The sequence below is a fragment of the Pagrus major genome, chromosome 3 (genome assembly GCF_040436345.1).
Source record: "Pagrus major chromosome 3, Pma_NU_1.0".
Taxonomy (NCBI): Eukaryota; Metazoa; Chordata; class Actinopteri; order Spariformes; family Sparidae; genus Pagrus; species Pagrus major.
The window spans coordinates 18,917,779-18,933,067 of NC_133217.1; the positions used below are offsets into that span (position 1 = coordinate 18,917,779).

The 15,289-nt window shown below is 40.8% G+C and overlaps 1 protein-coding gene, 1 long non-coding RNA gene and 4 other non-coding genes across 6 annotated transcripts; 5 read left to right on the forward strand and 1 right to left on the reverse strand.

The window, feature by feature from the left end:
• The first annotated feature begins 208 nt into the window (after window positions 1-208).
• Window positions 209-2,113, forward strand: LOC140993917 (uncharacterized). The gene is made up of 6 exons (XR_012178691.1): window positions 209-295; window positions 829-890; window positions 1,150-1,208; window positions 1,387-1,441; window positions 1,672-1,747; window positions 1,935-2,113. It is a non-coding gene; the product is annotated as an uncharacterized lncRNA (long non-coding RNA).
• LOC140994139 (small nucleolar RNA SNORA16B/SNORA16A family) lies at window positions 931-1,068 on the forward strand. Its single transcript, XR_012178706.1, has one exon. It is a non-coding gene; the product is annotated as a small nucleolar RNA SNORA16B/SNORA16A family (small nucleolar RNA).
• LOC140994155 (small nucleolar RNA SNORD103/SNORD85) lies at window positions 1,244-1,315 on the forward strand. Its single transcript, XR_012178721.1, has one exon. It is a non-coding gene; the product is annotated as a small nucleolar RNA SNORD103/SNORD85 (small nucleolar RNA).
• LOC140994145 (small nucleolar RNA SNORA44) lies at window positions 1,472-1,602 on the forward strand. The gene has a single exon (XR_012178712.1). It is a non-coding gene; the product is annotated as a small nucleolar RNA SNORA44 (small nucleolar RNA).
• On the forward strand, window positions 1,791-1,866 carry LOC140994149 (small nucleolar RNA SNORD99). The gene has a single exon (XR_012178715.1). It is a non-coding gene; the product is annotated as a small nucleolar RNA SNORD99 (small nucleolar RNA).
• A 47-nt stretch (window positions 2,114-2,160) lies between the features above and the next one.
• Window positions 2,161-12,823, reverse strand: ctps1a (CTP synthase 1a). Its single transcript, XM_073463479.1, has 18 exons — window positions 12,607-12,823; window positions 11,297-11,478; window positions 11,027-11,197; window positions 10,833-10,933; window positions 10,596-10,712; window positions 9,113-9,196; window positions 7,414-7,494; window positions 7,169-7,320; window positions 6,904-7,036; window positions 5,509-5,597; window positions 5,326-5,420; window positions 5,121-5,183; window positions 3,583-3,626; window positions 3,394-3,490; window positions 3,253-3,308; window positions 3,061-3,157; window positions 2,800-2,944; window positions 2,161-2,597 (listed from the first exon to the last, which is right to left on the reverse strand). Exons 2-18 carry the CDS (start codon window positions 11,463-11,465, stop codon window positions 2,513-2,515), a joined length of 1,779 nt encoding a protein of 592 aa, XP_073319580.1. The 5' UTR covers window positions 11,466-11,478; window positions 12,607-12,823; the 3' UTR covers window positions 2,161-2,512.
• Window positions 12,824-15,289: the final 2,466 nt, after the last annotated feature.

Here is a 15,289-nt window from a genome sequence, read left to right on the forward strand (position 1 = left end):
GTTGGCTTATATCTTTCTCTGTGAACGACACGTGTTCACTGAAACCTCAAAGTATCTGTCTGCGTTGGTATTCATGAGTCTACATGTGACAATACAGAGAAAACACAGGAAGGGTTCCGAAAACGTATAGAGAAATACATATCCCGTCATGCAAAGGGGTACACGTGAGATATGCGGGCCAATCACTGAGCTGCTGCTCGGCGCGAGCGTATATAACAGCACGAGACGCCCTACTCTGCCTCTCTTCATCTTCGCCTCCTCCATGAGAAGGAAGCTCAGCTAGCTCAAGATTTCGGTAAGGCCTTAACAATCTGTTTTCACTCATACATTTGTGCTATGAGTAACTTACGCGTTCATTGTAGACCTGAATAGTGAAATTTATTAATGTGAATGCCAAGTTTTTAGTCTGTGCTACACCAAATGCACTAATACCGGCTAACGCTAGCGTATGTAGCTACTTGGCCATGTGGAGTCGGGTAACGTTAACGCTTAAAGCTAACTATCGGCACCACTTTACCTTCATCTAATGGCGCACATGGCGGCGGCCTCTTCTGCAATTCATTTGATGCTGACATACTGTTGAGGCTGGCAGCTAAGCTCAATTTTAGCATAATGCTAATGCGTGTTGACCACGTGGTTAAGTCCATTTCACCTCTCCAGATAAACTTTAACGTCATGTAAAAGTTGGCTCAATGTCGGATTTCGACGTTGTGGCAGTTCATCATGGTTGGTCAGACTCCTTCAGCATTAACACCTCGGCTCTCTGCAAGCTTAAACCAAATGATGCGTTGAAGTGCTCCCTGACTTTTCTTTCTCTTCTCTTCATAGGGTCAACCAGTAATGGGTGCTGCACTTTGCGCGTCAAGCATGGACGTCTGTGTAGAATGCAGGCAAGTTCTCTTTTCTCTCAAAGGACTTAAAGTTTCTATGTCAGGCTCCCATCGAAGCCGTTCATGCTCTGTATGTAGCAGTGAACGGTCAACAGGAAGCCGAGACTAAGACTTTCACCGACGGTCGCTGTTCAGTTTGAAAATAACTGCTCAAGCAACATTAAGGGGAAGGACAACATGACTGCTTGCCTTGTAGACTATTCAGGCCTATGGGTGTAAGTGAATGTAGTTTTCAAACATTCTACTTTTGTTATTGCAGGTGTTGGATTACTCTGACAATAGAAGGACGAAACATGAAGATGGCAGAGTCAATTGCAGGTAAGTTCTGAGAAATGTCTTTATATACAAACTGCTCTGGCTGTGATGACACACTTGCCCTCACTGAGATAAGGCTTGATTGAGATAATTTGTACTCCTGAGCCACACTGCTAAGATGACGTTTATAAGAAATCCAGGAAGGATTATTGATAAAACTGACCAAATTGTTCTGTTTTAGGTGATCCCCATGGCTGACCCTCAAATGTGATGGGATGAGGACATCTCCTGTTGAGGTATTTCTAGAGTGAATTCACTCCACATTACAGCATGCTATCCTAAGGACCAGAGCTTGTTCTGTAGCTCTAGGTTCTCCAAGTGCATGCAAGAACATGGGGTGGTCTTTGACTGTTGTGGCCCCCTGTGCCATCACCAGCCACTCAACTGTCCTACAGTTGCCATGTTTGCTTTTACAAGTGGCCACAAGATGTTTTCATGATTTTTAACGTCATCTCTTTTACTGTAGGTAACGATCTGCTCATGCTCTTCGGTCTGGTATCCCTGGGCTGTATGGGCTTACACCTTCTGTCTGGACTGCAAAGGTATGTGAACACTTGGTGTATATACTTTTTTTTTTTTTTTTGTTCTGATCCATGATGATCACATACAATACAATGAGGACTGTTGGATGAAGCTAGCGGATATGGGACTGAGATCAGCCTTTTTAAAAATTAAGGTGTTAAGGCCTTGCGGAATTGTATTAATTTTTTTTTCCCCTCCAAATTCCAGGTCCAGTGTAACATGTTGGCGAGCGGCCCAATAAAGTGTCCACAAGGATGTGGAAACATCAGAATTCATGGAAAGACTGACTTAACGCTGATGTGCACTTTTTCTTGGAAGGTGTTTAAATGTCTCTGTAAACTTCTGTAGTTCTGTCAAGCAATAAAATCTGCAAGTGATGAAATTAATGTTAACATTTTGCTGTTTGGATCCAATAAAAAAAACACAAAGGAAACTACTTTGAATCAGTTTATTTCATTTTCCATTAACATTGTCAAGGGAATTTAAAGACATGTTTGAACAAGCTGCAAAGGGTTGAAGCGGTACTTATTTACAATAAGGCCACAATAGTAAAGTAACATCTGATAGTGGTATTACAGCTGCATATCACAAAGAGGCAGACTCCTGAGCCTCAATGCAGGCAATGAATTTTTAAACCGTTTATTCTAGACCTGGATATCTCAAACATCAGAGCTACAATGAAAACATCAGTCTTGGTCAGCAGTTGAGTCCAAAATCCCCATCCCACCTGCAACTTGGGAAGGGGATTAAATTGTCAATTTATCAGTAACTAGTGTAACTCCAGGTCATTCGTTTGTGATGGAAGGTAATTTCAAATCAGATATCTCTGAGTCTGGGGTGCTGCTGCCGCTCCGATCACTGTATGTGTCCCTGTGTGAAGACAAAACGTAACAGTCAGACTGCTGGGAAAACAGCCTGTATACACTAGTCAGTCACAAGGCAACTGTGAAATATACTAGGAAACCTTGGGTCCCGGCATTCACATAATTGCTAGTCCCTTTAACATTGTGGCTGATCATTCTGTGTGTGCAACATGTATGAGCTGACACATGATGAAATGCTGCATGTTTACCGTGGAGACAGACGGCAGCCCTTCTGTAAGTAGCTCTGAAGCTTCCCTGCGGAGGCCAGCAGCAAACCAAGATAAGGGGGTGATGGCTTGATGGGGCGAGAGGTGAACTCAGGATGGTACTGTACTCCAACGAAATATGGATGGTCTGAAACACAGAATTCAATTTGAAAAAAATATAGTAAGCAGAAGGTTGCAGAGAAATTCTAACCCTAGCAGTAAACACCGTTATCCACAAGAAAAAAAGCAATTCAGTTTCCGTACCATCCAGCTCTATGACCTCCATTCTTTCTCCTTCAACGTCTTGACCTACGAAGCGGAAGCCCTTTTCTTCAAAGTGACTCTTGAGTTCAGGATTAACCTGCACAAGGACAACATTCAAAGTTAAAACACACACCCACTTCTCCCATCAACACCGCGTTTTAATGCTGCTGATGACCTTAGAGGTCGACATACCTCAAAGCGATGTCTGTGCCTTTCATCCACATACTCTGCATCTCCATAAAGCTTGCCTGGAATACAGAAAAGCTGTAAGCGCAGGGCAGATGCAACAACATGTCAATATTGTGCTGAAGGTGAATTTGAAATTTTTCTTACGCAATACACTGTTGTTAGTCTTGAAAATGGTCCGTCTCTTCCCTAGCCTCATGGTTCCGCCCATCTGCCCGGGGTTGTGTTCTGGCATATCGATCACCTGCAAAGATCAAACATGACAATTTCAACTCAAATCACTTCTTAGGTTTGAATTCACAACTAGATAATTTATGAATTTAAAGACAAACCTACCACAGGATGCTTGGATTCTGGGTCAAATTCAGTTGAGTTGGCATCTGAAACAGGGAAAGACATGCAATCAGTTATATTAAGTATGAAATCACTAACCCTGGCTGCCAAACTTTTGGAAGGTAAACACTTAAACAATATAGGTGTCTTACAATTATCTAGGTAATGCCTTGGGTTATTCAGTTCCCTTCTACACATAGTACAAGTAGTCTTCAGGTAGAACAAATCCAGTGATGTATTGACACTAAATGTACAATAATTCATCACATTTAACCATTTCTTCATTTCATCTGTGAGGTATACCTGAGCACCTAAATGCCCAAATTCACGCCTTTACATGATCAGTATCTTCTGGGGATCTTTGAAAACCCCTTACAGCCACAGCCTGCGATTTACTCGCAATAGATATGAGTGTCAGCTCTTTAACTACAGTAATGTGTTGAGTGCTGCCAAAACAGAGGTGACCTACGCTCCTGACACAGATGGAGGCCTGAAGCTGCTACACTGCTATCTTGACTTGTGTATACTGTGTGAAAACAAGAACCTTATAAGTTCACTGCATGTCAAACTGTTCAAGATCACTCTGATTAAATCTTACTCACAGACTGTGAAAGATTGTACAATATCAATTTTGGTGGCATGTTGGAATATATGATCAATGCTTAATGAACTGTAATGTGTTAGCAATTGCTAAATGGACACTTACAATGTTGCATTGGTCAGCATTCAAAGTCTGTTGGTTTGTAGACTTGGGTCGTAAAAGCCGCCATATTGCGAGAATTGGGTCCTAAATTTCTGACATTTCTGTCTAGCTGTCAGCTGACGTGACACAGTATGATTGAGGACCACTGTTTTGGACTGACGACCAAAGAGTTCATCACTTTTCTTTCTCAATTCTCAAAAATTTTGATATCAGATGTTTGACAGATTTACGATCAGATTTTCAACCCAAGACTGCACAGATAAACATGATTATACATGTGTTGGTATATTGGTAAATTGGTGTATGAAAAAGAAGAAATAAAAAAATCATACTATACCGAGTGCCTAGGACTTTTCCCCTAGTTGCTGTGGTATCAAAAGAGGTATCGAGTATGTTTTTAAAAAACTGGTATTGTGTCAAATATAAAACAAACAAACTCTAGACCCATTTACTATCTTTCTCTGGACCAGTAAAAGCCAGCAATGGACCTAGAGTTGTGATCATTTTCTCAAACCGCTACCCCAAGGCCAAGAATGAACTTCTGCACTCTTTTCAGTTTGGGAAATCAAACTGAAAGAATTCAGCAGCCTAATTCAACAAGTCTGACAATGAAGCCTCTGATTCCAGCACTGCATAGACACAGAGGTGAATGCACACTCGTACTCAGTCTGTGACATCCGTTAGTGATAGTAAAATTAGGAAACTGGCTTAACAACTTCAGAGCAAGTTTAACATGACAACTCTCTTCAGTCTTGGTGGCGTTTAGCTATTCAGAAACGGTTTTCTTTCACATGAATACAAACAACACACCAGTACAGTGTGGGAGAATTAATGTTACCTGTCCAGCCAAGCGTGTTCCTGGCAAATTCACATACAGCCAGCTGCATTCCAAGACACACACCTACAGGAAAACACACATCAGTCCAGTCCTGTCTTTACCGTTAATGATTTGGCTATTAATTTCTATTGGACACACTTGAAAAATAGTTATCACAGCATTATGTATGTAAGATAATGTGGTTATCCTGACAGCTATCCTGTACCTAGAAAAGGTTTCTTCTGGTTCCTGGCCCAGTTGATGGCATGGATCTTTCCTTCAGTTCCTCTCACACCAAAACCTCCAGGAACCAGGATGCCACTGAGGACAGATGGGGGACACAGTTGATGAAACTACAGATCTAATGTCCAGGTTGTATTACTTGGAATAATAGCGTTTCAGCACTCACTCAGCACTGCACAGTTTCTGCCATGCCTCGTGGTATTTCACTGGTTCCTCCTGCAGAGTGCTTGGCTCCAAATACGCTGAGTCTATGTACTGAAGAGAAGAGACATACAATGTAAACTTTAGGTGGCAGGTGTTTTTTACATCTGTGTCCCTCTTTAAATAGATGACAAGCTGCCACGGGGATGCACACTGGATAATTTATGTAGTGGATGGAAGACTCTCGTTCCCGCCCACTCTTCCTCCAACATCCCATGTGTGACGAGCAGTGAGAGGTATGAGTATGTTGACCCTCTTTAAAGAGCAGCTCTACACTAAATCTATGTAGAGAAAACACAACACTAACAGCTGTGGGGTCACAGGTTTAAGTATTACAGGTGTCCCAGCTACTAGTATAGTATAAAGTATAAAAGTACTTATTGTGCAGAATGGCCTACCTTTCAGAAGGGTAAATTATGGATCTCCCAGAGATCCTGAATTTTCTTTCATGCACAAAGAATAATAGTGCGCACAATTTATTGTAAAACAAGAATAAAAGCATTTTTAAAAAATTGTTAAGGAGTTCTGGAGACTTCCTGTTAGTTTTGTTTGCTGGACGTGTAACAAACAGCAGAGCTTTGCTCAACTCGAGCAGGTCTAATCAATCACTCAAATGAAAACACCTGTGTGGGTTTCAGGGTCTTTCATTTCTAATACAAAAAAATGATAAGCTGATCATATTTGCTGTATGTACAATATATATTCTAAATAAACTTAATTATTCTTCCACCACTGTGTAACGGTGCATTTTGAAGTGCTGAATTGTACAATGTGGAGACAGAGCATGGAGCAACCACAAGACGGCAGTTTAACACCTCACTAGTGACTGAACAGTGGTCGGGTGTACATTTTCCCCGAACATAGTTACTACTAGCTTACTAGCAGTAGATGTTGCACACACTCATCTTTCCCTTTTTTTTTTTTTTTTCGGTTCATTTTTCTCCAAACTGCACGCAAACAGTTTATTTCTGTAATAGGTCATACGATAAACATGACAGTGCCCTTTAATTTGTGTGTATGTAGTACCTGGCTACATTATAGAGTTTTATTTTATCCAAAAGGACAGAATGACTGGATTTCCTCTGGAAAAAGGCAAACATTTTCTGTTTCAATGACAGTAACAATTGGTGTGTAACAGAGGTTCAAACTAGAAGCAAAAAAGACGTGAGGTAAAGAAGGTGCATGAGGAGAGAGAGAGACAGGAACACATGTAACACCACACTAATGGCTCCATATGAGGGGAGGTCCTAATGCTCCATCTATATTGTGCGTACAGCTACAGTGTAGCTGATATTAAGAACAAAATGTGTTAGCAAAATGTGATAATGAGCAGTGTGGGTTAACGACACTGTGTACAAACCTTAACCTCCAATTTATGGCTAATGGCCAGTGCTGAGTGCTCCAGGGCCTTGATGACAGAAGCATAGGAGTCAGAAAACTTGGTGTACTTCCCAACCAGCGCTATAGAGCAGTGCTCTAACAGCCTGTCTGACCTGTAAAGACAGCACATGATCCATTTGAAACAAGTCCTCTGGGGTAAAATCAAATCATGTAGGTCAGAAGAAAGTTTTCAGCCCTACTTCATTTTGAAAGGATGATTTTCTCTCTGATGTTTGAGGTCTCACCTGTCAGACATCTCCTTCCATTTAGTCAGCATTTTTCTGGGTTTAGTCTCTATGGGCATATTCAGTCTCCTGCTCAGGTAGCCCACCACACCCTGGTTCTCCAGCAGTAATGGTACTCTATAGATGGACAACACGTCGTGCACACAGATGACCTGGGACGACAAAGTTCAGTGAGTTCAGAGTAGCTGATAGAGTCATGAGTGTGCTTAATCAAAGATGACGAGACTTCAGTGTCAGTGACGTACCTGTTCTGGTTCTACATGGCAGAACATTGAGATCTTTTCTTTGACGGAGTTCTCCAGAGCAGTGGAGCAGCGACACATGATCTGTTGGCACAGATGAGGTGAGACTTTATTGATCACAGAGTGAAATGGGTCATCTCAACAAAATACAGGTAATTCAAGTAAGAATGTGGTTAAGCCTTGATAACAGAGCCCTTAGACGACCTGATGGTGCTGTGGCAGCAGTATTTCAGTATTTCAATATACATATGTTCTGCTCTGTATGTGAGGGTTAGCTGGTGGAGTTTTATCTCAACTGAATGAAACAATCTACACCGTGTGGAAGAATTTCCTCATTATTGTATTTCATGATTAATTTGGCTTCATTTCTCAATGTGCAAAACACTGAACACAAATTTCTGAAGTCCTATTTCTGCGCTCACACTGCATGCAAAATGAAAACATATCTGTACCAAATTAGGTAAATTAATCAATGCTGTAACAATAATTCTCATTCAATGATCACTTTGTTAACGGCTATCACCAACAAACAAACAACCACAGAAAATTTCTGTTTTACACCAAAGCAACTGTTTAACTTTCTTTTCAAAATGTTTGTTTTGTTTGCTACATACATTATAACTATGAATATTGATCACTTCATGATCTTCAATCACAACATTACTGCCTTTAAGAGGCATGAGAAGATATTTCAGACTTTTGTTAATTTAACTGAAGACGTTTTAAATATCTTCCAAGGAAACTGAGTTCAATGCTTTTAAAGGAATGCCTTTAAGACTGTTTATTGCATGTAGACACTGAAATAATGAGAAATGTTTGCAAACACATGATGTGTTGATTTTATGATGTGTATGTGTAGTAATAAACATCTAAACTTGGGATGATGTAGAGTAGCTGTATTAAGAGGACTGAACATGTGTATCTGAACTCTGTATGAAATAACAGAATTCAGTGATTTGCATATTAAATGTATATGTACAGTCAGGATGATTTCAAACAAAAATTATGAAATGTTGCAAAAGGAAAGAAAAAGAAAGTGCAAATGCACGTTTCCATCAACTGGTTTGGGTGAACAAAGAAGGCTAAGTAGTAGTTACATCATTAGTTAAAGTTAACGGAGCTTGAACATAAAAAGAGGTGGCAGTTCTTTGCCAATCGCCAACGATCGGTCATGTTACATTTTTGCAATGTCAGGAATTATTGGAAAAGGTGCTTCCATCTCCCACTGAGCTCATTAACTCTTTTTCAAATAAGGTAAAAACCACATAAACAGGCATTATTTTTTTGTTTTCTTTTCCGAATTTTGCCCATTCCGTCAACTTTTTCTTAAGCGTCACTTCAAAATGTGATGCTGATGGACACACGGCCAATGTCAGTACCACTCAATGTCACTTTGACCTTGACATCTTGTGTCACTATGATATAAGTCACCATGGACCTGAATCCTAAAAAGCCTTTCAACCTTCCTGCTGAGTTCATGCTTCAAAAGGTTTCAGGGTGTTCAAATGACCTCCCACATCTGGAACATACAACTCAAAACTCCATGATATTGAAGACATTTTGAGAACAAGAATGATTCATCAAATATACTGGTGTGTAAAGTCACAGCCAACAGACACACACACACACACACACACACACACACACACACAGACAAATGGAGCATTTATAGAGGGATGAGCATGTTCAGCAGGTGACTCACCAGATCAGGGGACAGACCGAGTCCTCTCAGCTCTCTGACACTGTTCTGGGTTGGTTTGGTCTTTTGCTCTCCTGTTGCACTGGGCTAGAAAGAACAAAAGGAGATATTAAATGTATTAAACTGACAGAACGTATCTGATGCTAACCGCATGTCAGTGCATCTGTAACATCTGACATGAACACTGAACATGGAGTCCTGTTTCATAATAATGCAAGATGATTTATAAAACTCTGTTTTGCAAAGGTTCTGCGATCAGTAGGACAGATCTAATGTTATAATTAGGGGGGTACGGGATTATTGTCTTTCCAAATACTAGTTTTGTAAAGTCAATTTACAATGATGTAAAACACAGAAAAGTAGTATTTTGGTTGGATGTTAGAAGCTGGAACAGATATATAATATTTGATCGAAGACACAGAGCAGTTGAATGTGTTTGATATCTTGTGGTACCTGCAATTAAAATGACACTGCCTACAGAGCTACAGAGAGACTGTAGCTGTCAGCTTTGACATGAGAGAAAAACAAAATTCTTTTCACAAACTACTCCTGCAGCATTACTCACTGTCTCCCCATGATGCAAACAACATTTTTACCAAATTGGGACCGCATTCTCCTCATACCTTCTCTAACTGTTTCAATCCTTTCACATGCCCTGTGGAGCTCACAAGCAAACATGTGTGCTGGTTTAAGCATATTTGCACCTGCTTCCTACAACACTATACTTTACACAAAACTAAAAATACACCCCTAAATATTCAGGATTTTTTTTTACATGTCTGGGCCTGCTGTCTCAAGTTGTCAAAAAGCTTATGAAAGGATACAAAAAAGGAGAGAAAAACAGAAATGATGTCCCGACTGCTGGCGCAGAGAACAAATGCCGTCTTTGCAGAAAGGGGTTTTTGGAATGAGGACAATGCAGCTTTGCAGCAGTGATGATTGTGTCAGAACTGTTTCTGCAGTCATAAATAAAACTCTGACCACTCTTACAGCACCTCATAAAGACACACGACTGTTCAGCCAGAGTGACAAAAACTTTCAGTGAGAACACTTCGTCCCTATGGCAGGATGTTCCCTGCTATGCTGTTGTAACTTCATTACAACAGGCAGAATCTGATATAGGGTCTGATATATTTAGGCTATGTATTCGCCATAAATTGGGCTATAGCATTTGAAAGAACTGTTCATATTGTTACGGTTATTTCTTGACTGGCTGTCATTATATAATAATAAAATGTCTCTGTCTCTAGGAGACAACATACAAAATTCCACATTGTCCATGTAAAAGGTGCCCTGCAGCCCACGGAAGGTTAATAACAATACTGCTGCATGTTATGCAAAATCTTGTATGTAAATTTAGTTTTTTTTTGTTCTGTACCTCCAGAGGAGGAGACACACTGCTGTGGTGGAGGGTGAATGAGTGTGTGTATTTACAGTGATGTGTCAGATAAAAAGCAGTAAAGGCCCGGAGGTGTTGCTCCCTTACCTGTGGTATCAGACTGACGTGAATGTTACAGAAGTTCTCCCGCTTCACTTTAAACTGGAACTGCCTGAAGGCCTCAATGAAAGGCATACTCTCTATGTCTCCAACAGTGCCTCCCAACTGCAAACACACACACACACATTATCAGTTACAATCATGGCAGCCTTTTTCTCAGCAAGACCTTGATGCAGCTGTACAATATAACATAGAACAGAAGCCACATTATGCTGCTCAGCTTACCTCTATTACACAAACTTGAGGTTCTACATCGTCGTCATCAACGGGCACTTTGGCCTGTTTCACCACCCATTCCTGGATGGCATCTGTGATGTGTGGCACAACTGGAAAAGAGAGAGAAAACACAAACTCAATCATGGTTAACCATTTCTCTTTACCATGGCACCCTCTTCCAAAGATAAACAGCAGTTGTTTACCCTGCACAGTCTTGCCCAAGTAGTCTCCCCTCCTCTCTTTGTTGATCACCGACTGATAGATCTTGCCGGTGGTCAGGTTGTTGTCTCTGGTTAGTCGGATGTCGAGGAAACGCTCGTAATTGCCCAGATCCAAATCCACCTCGCCCCCGTCGTCTAGCACGAACACTTCCCCTGCACAGTGAGGGTATGACACAATTGTAACACATACATAATATGTGGCTCTTTAATCATGAACCTTTTAAATAACAATGAGTGTTTCCTCTGACGTACCATGCTCATAGGGGGAAAATGTGCCTGCATCTATGTTGATGTAAGGGTCGATCTTGATAGCAGTCACATGCAGGCCGCAGGACTTCAGGATTGTGCCCACGCTGCTTGCGATGATACCCTTGCCGATACCTGAGATGACTCCTCCGGTTACCAGAATGTACTTCATCATTGTGCTCTGGTACCTGGAGAGGGATGACTGGTTAAAATCAAATGAAACAAACACTGTGCAAACGTATTCACTGAGAGTATAAGAGCCATTATAAACATTAGGGGGAAACTGTTCATGTGTTTGGCTTCACTGTATTTGAGATGGTAAAGAATACCTCAACTATATCAGTACAAAATACAAAACATAAAACACAGACAGGAAGACAGTAAAGGGGGGGGGGGGGGGGGTACAGGATCAGCTGTAATACGCAATTATGCTTTCAGCTAAACAAAGCAATGGCTAAAGTTAAGCCTCCATGTCATTGTTCTACCACGTGGACCCAGTGACGTCAATAACGTTATAATTAACGTTACAAAATGTCGGCGGTCACCAGATTGTACAGGTTTATGTATTCAGGTGGAAGCTAAACGTTTTCCATCCTTCTCACAACACAGTCACCATATCAAGCATGGCACATTTGAAGCGCTCGGTTACACACACAGCATGGGCCGGGCGGGTGGGGGAGTTCACAATTCTATTACGCTCGGAGCCTACAAGAGAACGAGCCGCCCATCCAAGTTGCCACCGTCAACAAAGTCAACGAGACCAAACTAATCCCGCCAGCGCTATTAGCTTTTGGCTAACTATTCGAGGTAATACCGGTGTGACGTTAGGAGAACTACTACCAGACACACACAACCAAGGCCTCTGTTAGTGTCTGCAGCGGAAAAGTGCCAACTGTAACGTTTGCTGAACAGAGCACCACGGCTGATGTATCCAACTCGCTGTCTTTAAATACAAAGGGTAGCTAACATGTTGTCTTTTTTTAACAATTGCATCAAGCTCGCCAAATTAAATGTCACAAAAATGCCCGACACCGCATTCAAAATAAAAGCGAAGGTAGCTATCTATTAGCTTTCATTTAACGAGCATGGCAACACAACAGCAACACAGCTCAACATCACCATCTGTAGCATTATTATATGATCTATCTTGGGTTATGAGGCAACGGCTGAATTATTACAGTCGTTACAGCGAAGTGTATTTCCAACAGTATTTTATTTTGATTTTGTAACCGGAAGTCATGCTTTTTTAGCTTGTAGCTTCACAGTGTTTGCTTGCTAGCTAGCCAGCAGCCTCAGTTAATCAAATTTCAACTCACCAAAATATTCTTCAGCCAGAGCAGCCCTTCAAAACAAATCGTTGACGACAAAAACAGTTCACAAGACCTCTTGCCTGAGACGAAATTTCGATTCAAAAAGCGATGCGCTTGCTTGTTCTGGTGCTTCCCTATAGACCCATCTATCCCCAGATTGTCTCGACACGTGTATGGACCACGACTCTGGCCTGCAGTACATCATTCATTACAATCCACACTTACAACGCTGTGTCACGTTCAGGAATGGCTCGTAAACTGCTGTTGCCTACTGTCGAACGTTGCATTCAACTTTTATGTGTAGCTAATGTTTACGCTTACAAGACGCACATCACAGATTTAAGATGAATTTGTGTACAATCCGTATTTAACACCTGGGCTTCATAAGCTAAAGCTAACTTTGTTTTGTGGTGACATTAACCAATATCTGCTGTATGTATGAAATATGTCTTTGTGACGATATAATCAAACCTGTGGCTGGACACTTGCAGCAATGTTTCTTTAACACCGTCCAAACTTAAATGCATCAAGACCAGGACCTGGACAATGTTTGATTCAAGAAAATACAAAATCATATTATTCACTAACTTATTAATGTTAGGGGCTGAGCTTCTGCAGAAAATTGCTCAAAAATGTAGACTTACAACAGTAATAATCCTATAGACAGTAACATGTGAACATGTGTGAACATCTGTTCACATATTACAATGTACAGTAGATGCACAGCATGTCAAAAATAATATTTAAAAAAGTAAAACTACTTGTGATTAATCCCTATGAGTGAGTTATATATTATATTATATATTACACTGATGGAAAGGCGGGTGACTTTCTCTTTGCTCTTTATGCTGTGGCTGGTCAAGGTGAAGATCATTTTACCTGCTTTAGTAGTAACTACTGTAGTAATACAAATTGTAGTAAAGTAAAAATACAGTATTTTCTTTTGAACTGAGATGAGATGAGATGAGATAGATCTTTATAGGATAGGATATAAGTATAAAGTAACATAAAATAGATAGTACAAGTACATCAAAACTGTACTACACTGCAGTACCTGGATAGATGTACTTTGTTACCATTCACCACTGTCTTCATGTATCTTGGCTATCACAAGTTCCTCACCGGCTGTTTACTTTTCATGAGCACCTGAAGGCAGCACACTTCATCTTTGAATCAGCAGGGGGAGCTCATGTTCCACGTTTGAAAGCTCAGGTTGGACAAGCAATGAAAAAAAAGTTGCATTTTCTCATGAAGACTGGCTTTCAGCCAGCTGATAAAGAATGCTAGGTGTTTGGTTTAGCTTTACAGATTGCACTAGGTGTTTATCAGCATTAGGTTATTTAGCCGAGGGCTCATTCATTGTTTATAGCTTATTTCCAAGTGGAAGAGAATGGAAATGTCACAAGTTTTGCACATTTTATCTGAGTGACAATTCATTTGTTCACATCTTTTATTTTAATCCACAAAGAATAAGTAGAATACATTAACATTAGTCAATGAATAGAATAAGCTTAAATGCTACTGTCAGAGCCATTTTGTCCTGACAATAGATGTAACAATGTATCAGTGTGACTCCAGTGATAATGTAAGCTGCTGCTCAGAGGCGACAAAGCGAGACCGAATTGATCCTGCGGCAGAAACACTTTAGTGGTCGCAGGCACAGAGATGTTTTCCTGTGGGGTTACAACACACAGGTTCCTCTTTCTTCCCCTGACGCAAAACAACACTTTCTGCTGCCCGGCTCCATATAATAAATGGCCACAGTCCAAAGTGGTTAGTTACAGTGTACTGTGGAAAGGTCAATGGTCCTGTGATGTGGATCGCAGTGTATTATCCTCATTGTGCTCAGTGAGATATTAAGTCCAGGCAGGGAGCACTGCGGTCTCAATTTTGTCAAACTGTGACTTGCTCAGATTAAACGACAAGACGTCCACATAGCCTACTGTTGTTTGGATCATCTGCAACTGGGTTCATTGGGCTCACTGTGTGGGTGAGCACGAGCACTGCAAATTAAAATAACAAAATGATGGAGTTAGTGACTGATGGCTGACTCACAGACAGATAACTGCAGCGCTGACTGATGCTTCTATGTAACACCCAAATCTCTACTTGTGAGCCTTAGCAGCCAGCTTAGTCTCTGGAACACAGGAGGGGGGTTTAATGAGAGTTTTAATTCATTTTTGACCGGAGCTGTGATTGAATTAAACTCCCACAGAAGGGCTGGATCCTCTGCTCACCACAAGCCATTTCCTCCTATTAGAGATGTAACAGAAGCAGCAGGCAGGGAGGCAGGTCGGTCTGAGATAAAAACTCACTCTTGTTCCTTCATTTTACGGAAACACTATCTTACTCGGTGAATGTGTCCTCTGGTCTGCTAATGGTTTGACACACCTGCATTGTGCTCTTTTGTTCTTTTTTATAAAGATATATCTCAACATTCAGGGAAATATGCTTATTTGTTTTCTTTCTGAGAGTCAGAGGAGATGATTGATACCACTTTTGTATGTGCATAGTACAGAGCTGGAGTCAGGATGCGATTAGCCTAGCTTAGCTTAAAGACTGGACACGAGGCAAAACAGCTAGTCTGGCTCTGTCCAAACTGAAAAATATGCCAAATGTTTTTTTTTAAATTATTTTTTATAATATTTACATTTTGCATCTCCTAATAGAATAGCTAGAATTGGGATAT

Bases quoted from the DNA above. Each gene is read 5' to 3' on its own strand.
- ctps1a (XM_073463479.1), bottom strand. From the start codon at position 11,465: ATGATGAAGTACATTCTGGTAACCGGAGGAGTCATCTCAGGTATCGGC. The intron at 9,197-10,595 runs GTAAGGGAGCAA...TGTTCTTTCTAG, and splicing joins ACGTCAGTCTGATACCACAG to CCCAGTGCAACAGGAGAGCA. The intron at 3,158-3,252 runs GTATGTCGACCT...GTCCTTGTGCAG, and splicing joins GGCACAGACATCGCTTTGAG to GTTAATCCTGAACTCAAGAG.